We start from the raw sequence: 21,975 nt of genomic DNA on the forward strand, positions 1-21,975 counted from the left end.
ACCTGTATTCACTGTGCTCTCATGCTCAGTAATGTCACCAGCAGTGATATCTGCAGCCTTTCTGTTGCTAAGCAGTGACTGTGCACTCCTGTGTCTTTTGCAGAAGTAATGTCTAACCGAATGGAAGGAATGATGACATCTTACACACCACTTGCACCACCGCAGCAGCAGATTGTAGCAATGGATCAAAGCAGTTATGGCACAGACCCATTTCAGCAGGGTCTGACCCCTCCACAAATGCCAGGCGACCACATGAACCCTTATGGTAAGGCATGCATCATTCTGCCGCATCAGAAATAGCAGGGTTCGTATGCTGGTTCACACTCCAAAGGTTCAACGGAGTTTCTTGCTGTTATAATATTTTTCTGGGATTTGTACAAAGGAATTTCTACTGGTCAGTTTTGCGTGTATATTTTCGTGTACACATAAAAGGGTAGAAGAGGGCTCTTCCCAGCCTCTGGACACTACTACAGAGTATAGTTTTGATAAATGATAAAGAAAAGCAACATTATCTCTCCAGCTCCACTTTTTTAAATCACTGTCCAAGACTAAAAATAAACAGTGACAAATTTTCTTTACCTTCCTCACAAGTTTTTCCTTTTTCCTAGAAGCTTTGGGAAGATAGTGCCTTGATAAGTGGTCTATTAAAGAGAAGTGATCCATTTATTCAAAAATAAATAACCACCCCTCAAAGATCCCTCAGATCACATGCATGGATTTGTTCTTGAGCTATCGAGAGATATGTCACCACAGGACATTGCTCCTGCATAATGATATTCTCTGTCCAAAATCAAGATGATGGTTTGCTTTTTCAACTTCTTTACCATGCAACATCAAGTGAATAGGTACACTAAATGCTTCACAAGCACATTAAATGCCTAATAATTGATTCTGAACAATTGCAGTGTGGCACTTAAATAAAATTTAAGAGGATTTCTCAGACTGTGACTATTGGCCTTGCCATAGACAAAGAGGACCTGTTTACATCAGACTCTTTTGTGTTGACCGGGAGCACTTCATTGCAGTTACACGTGCACATGACTGCCGTGAGCGTGGATTGCACAAACTAACAAGAAATCTGGCTTGGGTCCGTATGACTGCTTTTTCCTCTGAGGCAAGACCACAGTGCTCGCCAGGCAATTTGGTAAATACTGTAGGGAGCTGAGGATATTTGAAGTGCAAATGAGCATTAGATGACTTGTGATTTTGTTGCTAACAATGTGCTTGGCAATTTCTAAGCAAAACTCCTTTGGAGGCATGTTCTGTGTTCCAAAATCAATGCAGGAATTAAGACAAAGCCATTTTAAATGAATGTGTAAGGAAAAAGAACCAGAGTAACACTTTCCTAAAGCTCACATTACTTGAGCTAGAGCTCTTTCTGGTACCTTAAAATATGAAATAAGCTGAAATTGTAGTTGCTAAGGGAAATAAATGGTGCCGTGTTCCAAACCAGCCCACGAAGAGTGGAATTTTCTGAAAGGAAAGCATATTTACAACTATAGCTCATTTGAGGCCAGGAAAACTGGGCCTCCTCCTGGGCCTGGTTGCCTTTGTCGGCCTGCCTTTTGCTTCGTGTGTAAACCAAGACCATTACTGGTTATGGTGCTCAGGCCACTTTTTTCCACTGTGGGCTCAGTGGTCCTGCATTCCTGCCCTGAGCCCCCACAAGTGCTCAGTGGCAGCTCATGGGGCACCAGGAGCCCTCTTCTCCCCTGACATTGTTTGCTCACGTCATCAGCCAAGGCTTGCTGTTGACTGACGTATATATTTGAAACTGGCAGGCTTCCACATTTCTAAGTGATACTGCTGCCAGCTGAACTCTGTAAATTGGTTGCTAGCCTTTCTTTTTATAGGTCAGACCCTTAGAGCCAAATTACATTAACATGCAAAAGCAAGATCAGAAGCATTCCCTTTTGCTGCAGTGTGCTATATACAAGCATCGCATCCATGTGTACTGTGTCCTCTGGCTGCACAGAATACAGCTTAATGTATACATTTCATTTGCAGGAAACGACTCCATTTTTCATGATATCGACAGTGATACCTCTTTAACTAGCTTGAGCGACTGTTTTCTTGCCTCTTCTGAAGTTAACTCCATGCAGGCTAGGGTAGGAAACCCCATTGACAGGCTGTACTCTATGCAGAGCTCCTATTTCGCCTCATGAAAATAAACGAAAACAAACAGCCGGCGTGTATTTAGCCAGTGACTTTTTCCGTGCAGCCTCTACAGCCATATGTTGCCCAGCTCTTCCTTCACAGTGACTCCTGCTGCCTCTGGACTGCAAAGAGCATTTTTAGGAAGACTTTATTTGTGTGCATATATGTATGTATGTACGTGCATATATCAGTACCTACCTACCTACATACATACATATATAAACAAAACACATCCACCAGTCACATACCCTTGATTCCCAGCTTGCACCAGACCAAGAGAGAAGCGTGAAAGGAACAGAAGACTCTGCTCTTCAGCAGCCTTTGTTTTGGTTTGGTTTGAGCTCTTCGTTGTAAAGGAAATGGATTTTGTGGAAAGCTAGACCTTTTCCTCCTTTCTCTCTTCCTTTCTTTTGGATGTTTAAATTTTTTTTAAGCCACTGATACTGACATCAGTCAACCATATGACAAATAAATCAAAGAAACTGGAGATTCCTCCCTTTTCTTACTGCATGATTCATACTATGTTGTGGATAAATTGCCATTTGAACTGTGAGAAGTTAATGTAAATGTGACGTTCAACATTTGTTTCCTTTCTACACTTTTTCTACATAACCTAGATCTGCTCATTAGTTTATAGCCCTTATACATATGGTACTGAGGAAACTGGTTAACAGTAATATTTGTGGAGAAAGCCAGTGATTTTGTAATAAGAAAGGTCTATGACCCTGGAGATGAGATGCATGTTAGGGACAGAGGCATTTAGATTAGTATTGATCTTAAATAATTAAAACTAAAGGTGCTTACAAGACAGAGTTTTATTTAATTTTTCTGAAGTGTGAGAATAAAACATTTACTTATGTTTGTAAGTATTTCAGTGCCAAATTTTAAGTCTAGACTATGATTGGCAGATGTGTTGTTCATTCTGTTCTGTTTATTTATGTTTTGCATGAGGCATAAATGTGCTATACTCCATTGTCCATCTGGAATAATTAAGCACTCCTTTAGTTAATTGTCTTGCCTCAGCAAGAATCTATGGTATACAGTTCTAGCCTGAGCCATCAGAAGTCCTGAAATGTGCACCAACTGGGAAAAAAAAGTAGGAAAGAGATCTCAGTGGGAGGTTTGGATGTGTGGAACTGGAGTCAAATCAAATGCCTGCAGGTTTCACACTGGTGGGACTCCTGTATTTATAACAAATACTCCAACTAACCTTCTAGTAGTGCAAATGGAGGAGCAAGAAGTGCTTGAACTGAAGGGAATGTCCCAGCTGAAGTCTGATCATCTCAGACTCTGAAGTCTGTGCATATGTCGTATAGGACTTCGTAGGACATAAAATATCATAAATAATAATAGCATAGTTATGAATATTGCCTGGTGATAATTATAATGTGGAGAGGCAGACAAGTATGGTCATGGTTCTTAGTGGAGCAAACTTCATGGGGAAAATTTGCCAGGGTAATATCAGTAATTACAGGGTGTGTTCAAAATAGAGCTCATGGGAAAAGATTGGCAGGATAGACCCTTTCTGAAATAAATACCTTTACTTTATTGACCATAACAGCCAAAACCAAGTCCAGAGTTCTGGATGACACTGGGCCGAGGACTGGCAGTGGGGCAGAGCTGCAGCCTCCATGGGTCACAGCATGCTCACAGGAGCATGGTCACTCCTGGGGCCCTGGCTTTTATCTCTGAGATAAATTAATGCAGCTTCACTCTATGGAGGTGAGGTAAGCACTGGGGGAGAAGACTATGTGCATACTGTACAGCAGTGAAGCACAGACCTGGAGAAGACCCCTCCTGCTGCTGCACGGCAGCCAAACCTATACCTGCCTTCCACGTGATTCCCAGCACCTAAAGGATCCCATGGCCCCACACAGGTGCTGGAAGATGCTCCCCCTCCTGCAGTTGCCCGTCTCATCTCTCTGAGGAGTTGGGGCCTTTACACCCCTGTGCTTTTGCTAGTGACCATTCTCTCGCTTTCTGATAGGGAAGTGTCTTTTTTAATTGAAGGCTGTGAACGCCCAGATGTGTTTTGAAATTGAAAGAATTTTCTTTTCTTACCCATCCTTTGCTTTCCTTATGTATTAAAATAAAGAATTTCCTTTCTCTCTGCATGGTAGTAAATATTTATAAAGAACTCAGGTGAGCTGTACTGCTTGCAGGGCAGAAGGCAAGCACTTTCTGTATGGCACATTATAAACATTTGTAACCACCAGTCTCAATGGATTCATTATGTTTTCTTCCCCATCCTCCTCCTGTGCTCCTCTAGAGTCATAGAAAAGCATCTTCACCATCTCGAACATACTGGGCTTATAAGCAAGACACAAATCTTGCTTTTGTCCCTCATTACTGGCAGAATCAAAATGACATTTTCAATGTAAACAGAGACTTGTATGAGAGCTATAACGTGGCCTGCAGAACTGCTTTGTCCCAACTCTACCTCTGCTTCTGTCCTGAATGTTGAAAATACAATCCATTTCCAAGAAAAGGATCAGATATCCCATTAGATAGCTGAAATAACCATAATCCTTTGTTGTACTTTAGACGGCTGCTTGACACCTTTTCTTTCATTGCAGTGTACCTGTATGTACCATCTCTTTTCCCTCAGTGTGTGGTGTGATGGAGTCACAGCTGTTTGCTCCCACATATTCCTCCACCTCTGGTGCCACAGGCACTACACAGTCGAGCCCTCTAGCATGCATAATGCTTCCCTTGCCACTGTGGGTTGCTGCTGGTCAAGAGAAGGAATGCGTAGCCGAAGGTTTCCAGCAGACCCATTATATCTGGCAAAGGCCAAAGTTCATTAAAACAAAATAAATGACAGGTTTTTTTTTTTTTTTTTTTTTTTTTTTTTTTTTTTTTTTTATGAATTATCCTACTGGAGTGTGATCATTGTGGTTTTAACCTGGGACCTGCAGTAAAAGATTATATAGCAACCTCTGACCTTTTTGATTTTTCTTTTACTCTTCTATTGGCAAGGGAACTGTCACCAATCAGGTAAAAGTAAAATGTTTAATGGGCCATATCACAGTAATATCTTATACTGAGTCAAGTTGATAAACCCTTGCCAAAAATTCTTAGCATCTGGCACTTCCACGGAAACCACAAACAATGATTGCACATATGGGAGCTTGGAGGCTAGAGGTCACGACAGCAGTTTATTACATGTACCTTACAGTGATCATTTTCCCTAGGAAATGAACCTCTGTCTAATACAAATGCATCAAGTGAGCTCTTCACAGTGCTTCAATCATGTTGTTTTGGCTAAGCAAGGAATACATGTTAAGCTAAGGTGGTGACAAGATGCAATTAAGTAAAAGATGATTAATTAGGTTTCAGCGTTTGCTCAATAATGTTTAAAAAAGATCTCTGTGAGATCAGAGTGAATACACCACGTTACATCTTCCTCAGAGGTCTTTATTGTGCATTTACCATATCTGTTTATAAAAGCAGTGGTAGCACACAGATTTTCCTGCATTCATAAATGGTTTCTGAGCAGTGTAGTCACCAAACCCAAGTGGCTCTCAGCTGGGTGGCGATGTGCTTCATTGCGTGGCTGAGTGTCAAGGGAGCAATTCCTACCACGTAGCGCTCTTCTCAGCCCCCTGTTTTCCAAAGCGCTATGGAATAAAGCCTGTGTTCTAAGCGCTTCGGGACTGGTGGTAGATATGGTTCGCAGTCACAACGTGAACTATAGTTGTAAGTAAAATACAGTGGTTGCACTCACTGAGATTGAAACAGCATCCCAGGAATTTTGATCTCATTTTCTTCTTTAACATCTGTGGCTAAAAACATCTGGACCACTTGGTCAGTCACTGCTAACCATGCCCACGGCACGACTCCCTCTAGTCTCACGATGACTGCTGAGTGGATTCTTCAGACCCACCCTGCCCATGTCTGATGAATACTCCCATGTCCTTTAAGGAGGTCAGTGCTTTTCTATTGGCAGCCATTTCACTGTGCCATCATTGTATGGGGAATGTTCTTCATGCTGGCATACCTTCCAGGGATGGTGTGAACCCACCTAACTCTTCCCACTCTGCTCAGAACTCCCTTCAGCTTCCTTAGGGATCAGAGGTGCATCCAAAGCCTCCCAGGTGCCCCAGGAACCCAGCTCTCCACTGTGCTGCCAGGGCGCTGCAAGCTGGGGTTTGTGAGAGCGCCTTCTTCAAATCAGTATTCCTGGCCACCCCAAAAAGTTACTAAAATTTAACAGCAGAAGCAAAGAGGAAGGAAAGAGCTCTTACAGGTCCCAAATTTTGTCACGAAAGTGAAAGGAAAGAGAGTATCCTAAAGCACAACAAAGCTGCGGAAGCTGGAGCCACAGTACTCCAAGTCTGAAGTGCTCAGGGCCACACTGCACATAACCCAGTGCTCAAAGCATTTCCCACATCCATGGAGAGCAGGTGCTCCTGCATGTACTGGTCCGTCTATGTGCCAGCTCTCCTCCTCACCTGGTGGCACTGGGCAGAAAACAACTGCACCCGCTGCAGTGTGCCAGGGCTTCAGGTTTGGATCTGTCTCACTAGGGGGCTCCTTAGGCACGTGCTTACCTTTGGGTAAGTATGGAAGGTGTTGGCTTTGGGGGGACTTAGGCACAGCTTTGCTCACTTGAGGCCTGCCCCAATAAACTGGCGGTCATTTGCCTTCCTAAAGGACACAGCCCACGTCCTCTTGGTTCTGCCACCGTTGTTCTATTCAGCAGTGACTATGAAGGGACTGCCAGATATTTTGCATTGGGAACTCTGTTTTTAACTGAACACCCTATTTTTTTAGCTGTGTATGGCTGTATTACTTGTATATTTATATATTCTGTATTTATGTTATCAAAATGTAGTATTTTGTAGCTGTCTGTTACAATTTGTTTAACCTGTAAAAATATGAATATGCTCTTTCATACGTAACCATCTGCCTTTCGCAGTAGCTTCCCCCTTCTTTCCTTCTGTGTTGGTAAAAAGCCACCATAATGTATGTAGATCGTCGTTTTCTTTATTATTTAATTACTTGTCATTGTTAAATTATTTATTAGTGTTTTTAAATTTCATTTTGCTGATTTTATTTTCTGCCACCATGGCCTGGCAGTCATGATACATGAGTTTCTCAAACATTGTTCTTCCTCCCATGTGCACACACCCACCCACACAAAGACACTAAAACAAAAACAGAAAAAGAAAAAAAGAGAGAGATTACACCTCAGTATATTTGTAAATAAAAGCAACCTGTAAACAAAGCAGGATTTTCTTTCAGAGTGCAGTTCTTTCTTTGCTTTTGCAGACTGAAAGTGTCTTCTCTGTATACTGGGGGATAGCACCGCTGTTCTCTCAGGCCAGAACACCAGGGGATCATTGCAACCGGGCACTGCGTTGGTTTTTCCTCGGTGATGTGGAGCCATCTGCTTGATCCACTGACTAGCAGAGGTGTAGAGGGTTGTCAGTGTTTCTGATATCGCGGGAGCTGCTTCAGGGAAACACTGCGTTAGCTCTTGCTGCTGCCTGCTGGGAGACCAGCAGTCTCAGTGGAAGAGTCAGATAAGCTTGTGGAGCTAAAAGCTATTTGCTGCTGCTAACAGTGCCCTGGGTGCAGCCTCCAGCTGTCCTGCTGCTTCCCAGGGCTGGAGGTCCATCAAGGGAAAGATTACTCAGAGAATCCCACTGTGCCTGTGCCCTGACACAGCATATTCCTTGCTGACAACAGCCAGAAATGGGATTATCACCCAAAGAGCTGCGATACGATCTTGTCTGCCTAGTTGTGTTGTAAGGCAACTTAGACACTGTTAATAGGCTTCCTTCAAAGATTTATGTTGAAACTATTTTTAAGCTGAGAATTACAATTTCCAACTAAATGCTGTTTCTCACCAACAGAAAGAATATGCTCAGTTTTCCAGAGATGAAAGTAAAACATCTCAAGTTGAAAATTTATGACCAAAACTGCTAGATTTTCATCAGAAAGTATAAGAAGAGAGCATTTTCTGAAAGATGTGTTCTTTAAAGTGAAGCAAAGTGGAGCAAACACAGGTATGGAAAGTGAATCAGCTCCAGAACTCCCAGCTGGAGAGCCTGGGCCAAAGTTTTTTAACCTCCTTTGCTCTGCTTATGTGTCACAGAAACGGCCATGTGGTTATTTTTTACTATCTTAAGCAATGCCATTTATCCTTAAGTGAAAAGTAAGCAGTACTGCTGACTTGGACAGGCAGTAAGGCGCAGAGCTTCAGGGGAATGAGGAAAACCCAACTGACAGCTCACTGTTGCCCAGTATTCTTGGACTGTCTCCTGAGCAGGTTCTGCTCCTCAAGCTTGCTGAGCATGGGGAAGTAAAGCCAACTCAAACAACATTTTCCTGTCCTTACTTGGCAGAGGAAATGTGCTGCTCTGTTGGTCCCTGCCACATAGTGCTCGTATTGGAAAACAGAGTGTTAGTATCCTTGATGTTTGGACTCAGAAAGCCCTCTCAGCTGCCAGTTGTTTCTGGTATGTGCAGGCAGCACACGGGGACCAAGGCAGTATTACAGCCCTGTCCAATACCACCTACCTGTGGGTCCCTGAGCATCCCAGGTGGCTCCAGGTTGCCCTCCGCAGTCAGCAGATCTGTGTGATCTGTGGGATTCCCTGGGAAGAACGGTAGAAGCACAGCCAGTGGCCCTTGGGGAGGCTCAACACAACTGTCCAAAGATGTTCAGTTTGCATTTGAATTCCTCAGGAGCAATCCTCTCTTCACCTGCTTCACAGTCTCCTGCTAATGTGGGACTTGGTATTTTCAATGAGTGAATAACTGCAGATTTATCTGGAATGAGAAGCAGGCCCTATACCAAAGGTGAAAGTTTGTCTGCTTGTTTGGCTGAGCCAGGCGTGTGAGTGCCACACACATGCTGCGGATGGCCAGGCCAGCCCAGGAGCCCAGAGGGCACCATCTGCAGAGCACAGCCCATCTCAGGGCAGGTCCTGAGCCAGGCAGCTGCAGCAGTGCCCAGGATTGGGCTGGTGGGGCAGAAGACCTGGCAATGCAGTGTGTGCACTGCAGTGGTTTCAGAGCGATCCAAGATTGTTTCTTGAGGCAAAACAGATGTGAGAGGAGATATATTCTAAAATAGACAAGTGTACATAACTATTACCAATGGATTATAAAGTGTTCACCCAATAAATGCAAATCTGAGACCAATATATGCTGATGTCTTTGGGACAATGTAAGCAGTAAAATTCAGCTGAGGTTTGATTGTCTGTTGCTATTCCTGTTGTCTGGAGACACTACATCTCTTTTCTATGCCTCAAGCATAAAGTCACAACTTTTACTCTGCCACTTTTACACTGCCAGGCACAGTCTTTCAGCACGTCCTCTGCAGCCCATGTGCAGCAGTGTGAGTTCATTTGGCTTGAAAAACATCCCATGAGGGACCAAAATGAAAGCAGTTTCCACTGGAACAGCTGCTTAATCCACCTTGAGCTGTGAGTACGTGGCTGCAAGAGCCAATGAGAGAAAAGAAATGCATGAGGGAAATAGGACTGCGCAGAGGGAAACCACACTGTCCTTACCCACTGAGAGCCACAGTTTTACCACTGGGGATATGATGCACCCCAAGGGGAGGATGTTAGAGAGCTGCCTGATCTTCCCCACTGCAGTTTGCACATGAAGCGTATGTCATTGCACAGGGCATAGCACACCAAGATGTAGCAGCTCAATGACATAATAAAAATTGGCCATAAGCAGTCAATTTTTTTTCCCAGTGTTTGCTAATTTAATTGCTAAGAATACCCACATAGCTGCTGAACACAGATACCTTTCTGCTAAAACTCCCACCTCAGAGCTCAGCTGAAAGGACTGATCAATAATTGTCTTTGTTCCCAGTCTAAACCTTCTGTCCCTTTTGCTGTCCACCTCCAAATTGCATCATCTTGTCCCCCTCGTGCTTGTTATTGGTGGAATGGCACTGAGGAAAAATGATTTGCCACTAGCAATTGGTTTCACCTAAGTCAGAGTTAGCTACTCAGATATTCATGCTCTGCATGCATGTAATATTTATGAAGAAAGAATTACTGAGTTGCCCACAGCCATTCTGAATCTCCCCAAAAAGATAGGGGAAAGGAATCAGGGAAAAAAAAAAAAAAAAAAAAAAAAAAAAAAGGATAAAAGATTAATACATTTGGGACTTGCTGTTCTGCATTGTTTGTGTTGTGTTTCTCTTTGGTGTCAGTGAGACGGAATGAAGACTGATTTATATGCCACAGCTGTAGCAAACAAAAGAAGAAGAGACCGAGGAAATGGCTAGAGGTAAAAATGCCGGTGCAAAGGGCTGAAGGCCTGCACCTGGGTACGGCTTCCCGCAGCCTACCCCGCCTTGGAGCACCTTGTAAAATCAGATTATCTGCTGGACACAGGAGTTCAAACAGCCCTTCAAAAGATTTGTCTTAATAATTGCTGCCTTATCTTAACTTCTGTTTTTTTATCAGCCAAACTGCTGCTGGGAGGCAGATCCTGAGGATAAGGTGCTGTCACTCTTAATTATTATTACCTCTCATAATGAAAACGCATTTGTTCATCCTTTTGTGCACTTGGAATTGGTGTAACTAATGAATGTTTAGTGTTTTATCAATATTTTAATAACATAAAAGAATCATTGTGAGTATGACCCCGCTGTATGAAATGATCATGCATTAAATGCTATTAAGTACATAGTAAACCTGCTTCTCCTTTATTTGTATACAAATATAAACCAATTACTCATTAAGAATGAAATATTTTTTCATATTCTCGGAAAACCATTCCTTCCTGAAAACCATATTTTGCAGTTAAGATACTGTGGGTCTATTTTCTGTCAAAGGAACACCGTCATTAGCACTAGAACCTTAGTGTATACTCTAAAATTAGAGAGGTGACAGAGAATGGTATTTCTTTGTTTGCTTATGACAGGAAAACAAAGCAATTCTCTTTGAAATATCACTAATGAATTTGACTTGTAATATTTATCAAAGCAACATCTGCCATTTGCATTCTCAAAATATTTTTTCCTCATATTTTGAGAATTAAATATGGATTTCTTGAATGAAGAGAAGGCTTGCCTTTGGTTGTAGCTGTAGAAGAACTTATGTGCAGAAAAGAACCTTCATAGTCGTCTCCTTGGTCCATGACTCCTCACTGGGATCTGACTGTCCCCTCTGGCAGTAGCTGAGACTGGACTCGTCCTGGCCAACACATCAGTGCATGGTGCTGCACCCAAACATTTCGGCATCATAGCTTATGCAGATCACATTATATGTTGCTTACTGTCAATGACCAGAGCTTCACTGGTGCGCACTGGATGGTGCATCTACAAGGAAGTATGTGGGGGGCTACGGAGAGACCTGCACACCAAGAAGCAGGCCTGCCCACCAGCTGTGCCAGCTGGTCACTGAGTCACAGGTGGTGAATACCAAATCCATTCTTGGCAGCAGAGATAGTGAGAGTTTGCTCAGACCCTGACATAGTCAAGTGATGTCCAAAGGAAAAAGTCTTCAAATGACTGGCAGATAATTGCAACACAAAGACTGACACGATGGAGCTGTGAACAGAGCCCAGAAGGCCTGACTCCAGCACTCAAATGAATGTCTTCAGTCAGGGACACACAGATTTTCCTCATTATCTCTTGCTTTGCTTTTCTGTCCTTCCCTCTTTAAAAAATAAATAAATAAATAAATAATTATATTTTACTTCTTAAATGACTTATTCAAAATTCTCATAGTTCTGGTAGAATTGAGCTGTTTTTTAATCTGGGGTGGTGTAAAAAGGGCTGAAGGCTTTCTTACAGTTTTCTACTTGAAATATTATTTCCTGCGTAAGAAGTCGACTTCCTTCTGGGAGTATCAGGACTATGGCAGCCTTGATACAACTTTTTCTAAACATACTTCTAGCTTTTTTGCTGCTTCATTTTGGTATTCAAAAACATTGTTTTGGAAGCTGTAAAGAGAAGCTGTGACACTTCTAGGCACAAATTTCCCTAAGCTTCTCACGGGCGGAGGGGACCATCCCACAGGTGCAGGCTGCTGCAGCTGAGGACATGTGCCACCACGTTTAATGCTTTTCTAAGGAGGCTGTTTCACAACACAGAAGTCTGTGTTATTAAAATGAGGAACATGGGATATGAAATGCTCTTTTTTTTTTTTTTTACACACTCACTCCTTAATTACCATGACCTCTCTCTGCAGGAGGAAGTACGTCTGTGGGTGTTGTGTAATGGTTATTACTCACACCAACAGACAGCAAAGACAGGCAGCTTTCTCCTATGCTCCCCACCACCCCTCCCTCATTACCAACACTACCAAATCAGGCTTTCTTAATTTGTTTCTTTGTTCAACTTGTAACAAGTGAACTGGTGTCCAGCAAAGCAAAATGAGTTACTGCCCATCAGATGGGTTCCCTCACATCTGTGCTGTCAGATTAATGTTGATAAGGAACCACTGATAAGCCCCCGCACAGAAGTGCTCCTCATGAAGCCCGTACAGTTTTTTATCTTTCTCTACACCTTACTGCTATGAGAAAACTTTTTGCTTTAGGACTGAGTAATTACACTCCCGATGGCAACGGTGCTCATGCAGGACACAGCACTGCCTGTCTCCTGCTTACTGAAGCAGTCAAAATACTTGTGACCGAGCAGAATTAACCACAAAGACCTGGATAACCTAATCACCTCTTTTCATTAGTATAATGAACGAGAAGCCCTGGGATCTCTACACTAGGTTGAGAGAAACAAAAGTGGCTTTGAAGATAGGTTACTAACAGGCAGCTCCAGGGGTGTATTGGAAAAAAAACTGCTTCATATTGGTGACACAGCCCATGTCTGAAATCTGTGCCCCCAAAGAGGGCCATTTTTGCAGGGCTTTCTTGACTCTCCATATCGGTGGATCGAAAAAGAAAGCTGGAACTAATGTGCCACTAATAGGTCGTCTGCCTGATTTCCAATGGCAGGACAAAGAACGAATCTCCAAAGGGTACTTCATGATTGCTTCTCCCTTCAATTTTCAGTTATCTTCTGAGAACACTACTGAATGCAGCCTTTGGCCACATTCCAGTTCATGCAAAAAAAAAAAAAAAAAAAAAAAAAAACCAACAACAACAAAAAGACAAAAAAACTGTTACAATCATATATCTCATTCTTAAAAGATATTCCTATTCTTGCTGATACAATATCAGTTAGCTTGCAAAATGCTTAGGGTGTGGAAAATGCTAGACGAGAATCAAATCCAATTGCTTGTAGGACTGAAGCAGCAGTGACCCTCCACGTACTGATGGTGCACTGTTGCTGCAGTTCTAACAAAGAGAGACTGCATCTACAGCCAAGAGCAGCCAGACAGTATGATTTTCAACTGCTGTGATGATGCAATCTGCAGAATATCATGGACTGCAGCTTTGCTCAGATGACCAATGGCCTTAGCTTCCCAGTAAATGTGCGTTTGACCTATGTTTCGGTGAGACCAATGCATTTTAGCAAAACTTGTAGCAGAAATTGCCTGTTTCTTCAGTTTCTAAATCTCTGCAAATTTGGAGAGACCTTTAAAGCATGGAAGATTCCTGCAAGACAACTAAGAGAAGGGGTGAAATAGAACAGGCTTTTGAAATCTAATCTTCTCCAACTTGAAGTAGAGGCAGTGCTAGGCTGTTGACAGTAGGTCTCTGAAGACTTTCAATGTACTTTTTATTCCACAGCTCTGGCACCACATAGGAAATTAATTCAGCGACAATATTTTCATTAGATTATAACCTGAGTTCTCAATCTTAGGCACATTTGTATGCTTGTAATACATTCTAATTACTTGTAAAGAATAAGTCTATGTGCTGGTTGGTTTACTGAATATATTAAATTAATGAATAAATAAATTTATCTCCATGCTGGGAATGCCACTCGACGTCAAAGCTTGCGGCAGAAGGAACCAGAAATGCGCTCACTTGTGGTTTTGGTAAATGATATGGTTTGTATTGTAGGTGGACTTTTCTGTCTCAGAAGAGCCATGATTGAAAAAAGCACGAAAAACTTTTTTTCTCAGCCCTCCCCTCCCCCGCGGTTCTCTCTGGTGGTGAGAGTTCATTACAATGTTGGTGGGGAGAGCTTTTGTCTAAGCTCAGCACCTCACGTGGCTTGTCTGGGATGGAACTCTCAGAATGTTGGCCCACTCACTCCTCTGTTTTCTTGCATTTCTAAGGTCTGCAGAGTAGGATGGAATCAAGAGATACATGAATTGAAATTGTGACAACAGAAAAAAGGTGGCAGGCTTTAGCATTATATTGTATCCTTTTCTGTTGACCATGCCATATTTCAATTATTTTCAGTTTGCATGGAACAAAGTCAGGAGGAGCGACAATTTTCTCAAAAGATGGGAAAGTCACTATCATAGTCACTACTCAGAACTACTGAAATTTCATAGTATAAAGTGCAAGTTTCTCCATTCCTTCAAGTGCAGAGCAACAAAAGCCTCATATTCCCCTCTTCTTCAGTGGTTTGTTCAGTGATGTGCTGTCTACGGAGATTTCAGAGAATTATTTTCTCTGCTGGCCTATAAGAGAAAGAAGTGCAGATCTTAGAATGCAAGCAAACAGATGTGATGTTCTGGCAGTAACGCCAGCGTTGTTCCCTGGAGCGCCCACTCTGAGAGTGCTTTGGTTTTCAGGGAAATGCTCTCCATTTCTCAGAACCATTGCATCCCTTTCAAGTGCATGGTTTTCTGACAAAGCCTTCCAAAATCCTGCTTTGGGATCGCTGTCTGATAGTGGGACACTGTGACATCAAGAACAACATCCTCAAAAGTGCCTACAGAGGACATGGGACACCAGAGCTTTTATATAGGAAAAATCATTCTTTTTGCCTCTCAAAGAAAATGGATGTGAGATTCCAGAGGCAAAAGAAAATAGGATTCTGGTGCTGTAAAGCTGCAACATTGGACAAAGAGCTTAGATGTAAGACTGAAGTGAAGGGAGAATGAACATTTCTTTTCCAGCCTTTTGAAACAAAATCAGTGGAACAAGAGGATGTGGGTTTTTGTTTTTTTGTTTTTCTTTTTCTTTTTGTGTGTGTGTGTGTGTGTGTGCTGTTTTTTTTTTTTTCTTTCCACTATTCTTATTTTTATTTATTTATTGTGCTGTTCAGGATGCAAAACTTTGTTTAAGAGCTTCACCCATGTGAAAATGCATAACCCCTGTCAACCTGCCAAGTGAAACTTTGGGTGATCAGCTGCATGAATCCTGGTAGCACAGGATAAAGCTGCCTTTAGCTACTCTCAATTACACACCCAATTCTTTTAAGATTTCTGAATATTTGGGAAAGGAGAATATGCAGAACTTGTTTGTTTACATCTGATTGTGCGATGTCTTCAGATTTCTCAACCACCTTTGGAGCATGTGAGCACAGCCCTTCCCCTTCCACATACCTGGCAGCTCTGCCAGTGCAATGAACGAATCCTTTCCAGGAGAAGGGAATCATGTCAGGCTGACACCGTGCAGGGTTTCGTCATTTCAACAAAGTGGGAACTGGAGTAAAGACAGGCATTAAACAGCAAATGCTTTGCAAAGCAAAGTGTCAGATACTGATGCTGCAGTGATGATTCAGGCAGCCTCAGGGGGCATTACCTATGTGTGTGCTGGGATGGGTTGAGGAAAGTGTTGTAATTGGGAGCAGATCTTAGTCTTTAATCTTTCAGGTACTGCTGGAAACATGGCCAAGCACTGATGGGTTTGGGTGCCAGGCAGAACAGATGGAAGTGAACTCAGTTTCCCTCTGGCCTCCACAGAGCCAGAACTGCCATCACTGGGGTTCCTGAGGCCCTGGGTTGTCCACTGCATAGCAGTTCTGCTGCTAGGCTCGTTGGAAGCCTGGGTACCCTGCAAGCATCATTAGGGATCCATGAAAAGTTCTAAAAATCCCACTTTCTTCAAAACTGAAATATTTTTTTATAGTTATGGATAACTATGGATGCTTTCAGAATGGCCTGCCTGTGCAAGCATCTTTTTTCTATTTTAAGTAAGCTTTTTGGATGAAGAACTTATTGAAGTTGATAGCTTAGTTGCTTTGAATTTCTGTACAGCCTTCTGCTCCACAATAGAGTGATGCTGAGCCTGCACCAATTAGCCCAAATTACTGTAGGTACAGAAAGCACATTCATTCTCATAGTACCTTGGTTATCTCTACATAGAGCTACTCCAAAGATGCGACCCAAGGGCATCGTAGTAAATTTCTGAACCTTAACTACCATGTTCCATATATTATTCAAACTTGCACACTAAAGATGTTACTGCTTTCAGTAGTTTTCACTTTCCATTACAGAATGGTGTACCTTTTTCTTCTTAATCTTCCCAAAGTGTTCAGGTGCTTAAAGGGGCACACTGGGGAGCCAGGCCATCAAAGCTTACCTCCAGATGCCCAGGCCTTAACTGTTTAGAGCTGTTATACCTTCTGGCAAGTCCATCCAGATTCTCCAGTCCCCGTTTTCCCTGGATGCTGCTTTCCCTTATGTTACTTTACTTATGCCAATGAAACTACCCACTCTAAAAGAAACCAAAGTGGTAAGGAAGGCTGTGCTGCTCCTAGTAGCAATGCCAGTGAACCCTCAATTACCTTTCAGAAAGCAGTTTCCAAAAGCTGGAGCTGGTATTTTGTGGTCTGGAATATTCATATTTCAGTACCAAAATCAACAATTACACCACAGAAAGAAAACCAAAACTCCACAGACTAAGTAGATAAAAACGAACAGTTTTAATCAAATTAATGGAATAATATTTTATCCATCATCACTATTTTCCTTCAACAAACTTTTCCTTGAGTTCACTGAGTCCCACTGCCTGACCTGCTCAAGGCTAACCAAAAGTCAAAGCACGCTTATTATTGAAGGCACTGTCCAAATGCCTCTGAACACCAACAGGTACAGGGCACCAGTTTTATACCGTGGAGCCCAGAACTGCACACAGCATTCCAAGTGAGGCTGCCTCAGTGCTAAGCCTAGCAGGGGGATCAACTTGATTGCTGACCTGCACTGTGTTTGATATGCCCCAAATCCCTTCCCAAAACAAATATTTTCATATAATTTGAAATTAATTAAATATTTACCTGGAATTACATTTCTATGTAATCGTTATTATTGTTATTATTATTATTATTTTCTGAAGTAAAAATCAAGAACATCTGAATAAGGTCATTTTTTTCCCCCAAATATTCTTGCATGGCTACAGCATCTCCTACAAACCTGTCCTGATTTTCATGTCTCTTTCCTTCCTCACAGCCATATAAAAATTGTCTCCTTGCTTCACTCTGACAGCTTGAGGATTTTGTGCACTTTATTTCCTCCTAAGTAAAAGATACCCAACTTTTATTTTGCAATATCAAAATCTGACCAAGATCCTTATCTGGGGCAGAATGGAGGCCAGCAATAGCATATCATTTCTCACTCAATAGTGAGTGGCAGCTTTTCCTTATTGATTTGGATACCCAGGCCCTGCTAGCAACATCCAGACTCAGCAGTGATGGCTCCTGAAACAGCCATCTCAAGGAGGAGGCAGTTAGTTATACCTGGGCTTTCCCCTGGGCCCAGGTGTGCAGATGCAGGCAGTTTCAGGCAGCTACACCTGCACTGGCAGTGGGAGCTGAGCGTGCAGAGTTCACTAGCACAACATCTGACAACAGCAAGCTTAGAAGAACATGGCTTTGAATGATGGAGAATACACCTGATTATGAATCTAGGATACATCCTGTGATCAATGAAAAGATGAGTGATATACCTCACCTGAGATAAAAGAGATGCACAGTGTGTACACACAGACATACAGCGGAAAAGCATTTTCCAGGTAAGGCACAACTGATAAAAGTGCCCCATGTGCTCCACCTGTAGGATGTCACAAAATCAGCATTTCTGCAGTTAACACAGTATGCACAAGAAAATGCCTATGGTAGAGCATCTTAGTTTCAGCTAGGGTAGAGCTGTTTCCTGCAGTGTCTGCTGTGATGCTATGTTTTGGTTCTAGGAGGAAAAAAAATGTTGACAATGCACTGAGGTTTATAGCTGCTGCTAAGCAGTGCTGTTTGGAGCCAAGGTCATTCTCAGTGACAGGCCCAAGGAGCTGGGAGGGGATAGAATCAGGACTGACCTAAGCCAGCCAAAGGGATCTTTCATACCATATGATATCACGCAGAAGGAGTTTTGAAAGAGGTGGGAGTTTGTCTTGCTCTCTTCTGCTGCTCAGGGGGGTGGCTGGGCATCAGTCAGGGGTGGTGAGCAATTGTTTGTGATTCATTTGTTATAAACATTCATATATATATATATGTGTATATATACAATATGTTTGTCATAATTATTATCCTTTTCCTTTTCTCTATCTTAGTAAATAGTTCTATCTTAACCCATGAGTTCTACTCTGTTGGTTTTTTTTTAATTCCCTCCCCCATCCCACTGAGAAGGGAGAGCATAGAGGAAATGCTAAGCCACAGCCTGAACCAGTGATTGAGCACCTGGTGGGAAGGCAGGGCCAGCCCAGGAGAGCTCAGGTGTGTGCAATGTGCCTGAGTGACCGGAAGGGTGGAGCCAGGATCCACCTCTGCCCAGACCTCATTTAAGGGTTGGCAGTGAAGGTAAGGGGCTCTCACTGGAGATCCTTGCTTATCAGAGGTCTTGCAAAGGTAAGCAGGTTCTTCTTCTTCTTTCCTCCTTCATTTCTGTGTTCATAGCTGCTGCATTTGGGCTTATCCTCTTTTGTTGTAGTCAAAGTCTTTTTTACTCTGCTATTATTGCTGTCTTTTCTATCCCATTATGGTGTTACAGAGGGGAGTGAGAGAATGACTCTGTTGTGCTGAGCTACCTGCTGGGGTAAACTGCAACAGTGAGGAGAAGATGGCATATTCAGGGAACAGGGAGCACTGGCAGCAGAATCTGCTGTTTCCCCCAGAACTGGATATACTACTTCAGGTGCTGCTTCATCAATGCTGAGTACAGGGGAAAGATCATTAGGATCGCCTTTTTTGACCTGTTGACGTTACTTAAGTCAATACAGCCAAAGGTATTGTTAGTCTTAGTGACAAGGTCATATCTGCTCCATGTTCAACTTGATGTTTAGTAAGACCCCCAGAACATATTCTGCCAAGCTGCTTTTCAGCAGCCCTCTGTTTGGTTGGCTGCTACCCAAAACAACTGTTCTTTGATGCTGTTTAGGGCAAAACTTTCACAGTTTGAACAATTTCTCAAACATTAATTACAAATATTCTTTTCTTTCTAAGTAGGAACGCATGCCTTTCCTGTTCAAATGCTGTGGCTAGTGAAACAATAATCTTGCTCTGTTGATAAGTGCAGTGTCTTCAATGTCCCTTTGGTCCATCTCTGAGTGTGCTAATGGAGTGTTGGGCTTTGTTCAATGGAATGGAAGTTCAGATGAAAACTCTTGTTGTTTAACCATATGAAGGACATTATACTCACTTTGAACTTCTTGCATCGCTCAGAGCCATGAGCAGAATTCAGTGTTTCTAGGTACTCAGTTCCTATGAGTAAAACTCGGAGAGGTCCATTTCTAAGTATCCATATTCATTGTACAAAGATCCCACCTACATATTTCTGTGATTCTCAGGAGTTCCATGTGCTTTGGAAAGCACTTAAGATCTGCACCCTCAGGCCAGAAGGAGACTGCACTCTCAGTCATACAGGGCAGGTTGTTCCATGGAGCAGGATAAGGTGATAGCTCACTTTAATCTATTACCATTTTCAAGAACGTACCAGACCTGCTATATGCTGTCTCTGTTACCATCTGGGAACTTTGAGTCCTGCATGTTACCAGTAGTGTCCTACTGTGACACCAGTACTTCAATTTTAAGTATCAGGTTAGTAGTAAAGTGTTGGTAGATGATGCCATGGACAATATTTGCCACCTTTTTCAATTTCAAATGTGTCTTTTGAGAAAACTTAAGTTGCGACAACAATGAAAAAATCAAAAAATATGTTAAATAATCCATCACAGTGAATTTTTTCTGTATGTATGGAGTTTTAACAAGGAACATTATCACTGTATTAATTACATATCACTCTTTTGTGTGTGATCTTATGCAGAAACTAAGTAGGATATAGACCAAGAAACACTTGCTGTGTGGCTGGCAGACAAAGAGGAGACAACAGATAGGTAAAGAGATAAATAAGAGGAACATCTCTATTTTAGAAAAATATAATATTCCATTGAATCTGAAAAAAGTTAAAAATATTTTTAAAATATATAATTTACCAGACTATGTTATGAAACCTTCCATGAACTTTTACTCCTCTGCAGGAAAAATTTTCCTTTTCTAATACTGTTATGGAATAACTTTCTTCCATGGGTTCAGGTGAAACAGAATGGTTTTCATTCACTTTCAGTACTGCTTATCTGTGAATTCACAGGCTGGGGAGAGATGGCATTGTTTAGATGGTGAGAGAACATACTAATCAGGAATTTGTTTTTGAAATAATTACATACTCAGTGTTTGATGGAAAACTGGGATTACGTATGTTACTGGGGTTTGGGACTTGATCCTTGAGGTTCCTTCCAATCCAAGCCATTCTATGATTGTGCAGCACAAAACCTCCCCTCCCCTCTTTCACAGAATTCTCAGAACAGAACCATAACAGGAAACTCCTAAGAGGAAGAGGTGAATTATGACCCGATTTGTTCCTTTTTCTCTTCTCTACCTGAACCTTCATGCAGTGTGAGCTGATTAAGTGCAGACAAGACTTTTCTCTGCAGTGTGCACGGGAGATGCCACTGAGTGTTTTATTCTCTCCAGTCAGCCCAGCCCTTACTGTTTCAGACTTTGGTTGCTACAACAATGTTGTCTATTACCATCAAAGTCTATCGGATTGCTAATGTAATCACAGAAAGGAATGTTACGGGAAGGATGAGCTGTGAGTTTCAGTGAAATTAATTAGACACTATTTTAATTGATGTTCAGTAGTATTTTGGCACATAGAAGCCCTCTGGAAATCCTAGACAAGGCCAGTGGGTGATCCACCATTTCAGCACTGTGCTCAGTAATTTTATCCTCAAACAATTTTAGTTTGGGACACTCCCAACATCTATCTCACAAATTACCTATGGAGTCACATCCCCTGCAGCGCTGGTAGGATATTGTATCATGCATCTTTTTCAGCTTATGACTGGAAAAGATAAGATCTGAAAAAAATTTGATGGTGAGGTAGGTGATGAAATTGGGCTGCTATGTTAGAATATATAAGGCAAGAATTGTTGAGTCCTGAATATGTATTCAATTTCCACAGGTTTCTGTGGAAATTATCTTTTGCAAGAGTACAAGCATTCATATGCAGATAGAACACACTAACTATCAATAATCCAATGACGTTAAAAGAATCAGGAAATATGCTATTCCAAAATAGGAAATGGAGTAAGAGTCATTCATACCTTCAACATTAGACACAAGAGAATTTGAGATTGCCTATGTTGGGTAAGGTAAGAAAAACACTTATCTCAAGTTTTATTTATGTGTATAGGTAAACACAACTCAAATGAGCCCTTTAAAGATGTTTATCAACCTGTACAATGAAGGCATGAAAACAGTTATTTAGTAGCAAAAAGAAGGGGGAAGAACACCGCAGCTTGGACCTTTCTCTTGCTCCTTCGGTGCAGTCTGCGAAAGAGCTTATTTTTATTTTAGCCATAGCACTGGCACTGAACCTTAGGTATTCCGTGCAGATGGAAACATGGATGGGTTTTTTCAATTTATATGCAGAATAAATGAAGTTTAGCCAACACCTATGATAGACTGCATGAAAGGTAGCCAGGTGTTGGGAGGCTCTTGGTAGTGGTATGCTTCATGGAAATGAGGATGCTATGCAGTGATTTGCT

General features: G+C 42.1%; 1 protein-coding gene across 2 annotated transcripts in view; it reads left to right on the forward strand.

Annotated features, from left to right (window-relative positions):
- The window catches only part of LMX1B (LIM homeobox transcription factor 1 beta), a 136,913-nt gene that overhangs the window by 91,642 nt on the left and 23,296 nt on the right, over nt 1-21,975 (forward strand). Inside the window, exons 7-8 of one of the 2 annotated variants that reach the window (NM_205358.2) lie at nt 104-265; nt 2,008-2,644. In NM_205358.2, coding sequence (NP_990689.2) covers nt 104-265; nt 2,008-2,165 — 320 coding nt within the window. In that variant the 3' untranslated portion in view covers nt 2,166-2,644. Of the gene's footprint in view, nt 1-103; nt 266-2,007; nt 2,645-21,975 lie in introns of those variants that run through there. The other variant, XM_046901667.1, reaches the window with a different exon arrangement.

Source organism: Gallus gallus, chromosome 17, assembly GCF_016699485.2.
Source record: "Gallus gallus isolate bGalGal1 chromosome 17, bGalGal1.mat.broiler.GRCg7b, whole genome shotgun sequence".
Classification (NCBI taxonomy): Eukaryota; Metazoa; Chordata; class Aves; order Galliformes; family Phasianidae; genus Gallus; species Gallus gallus.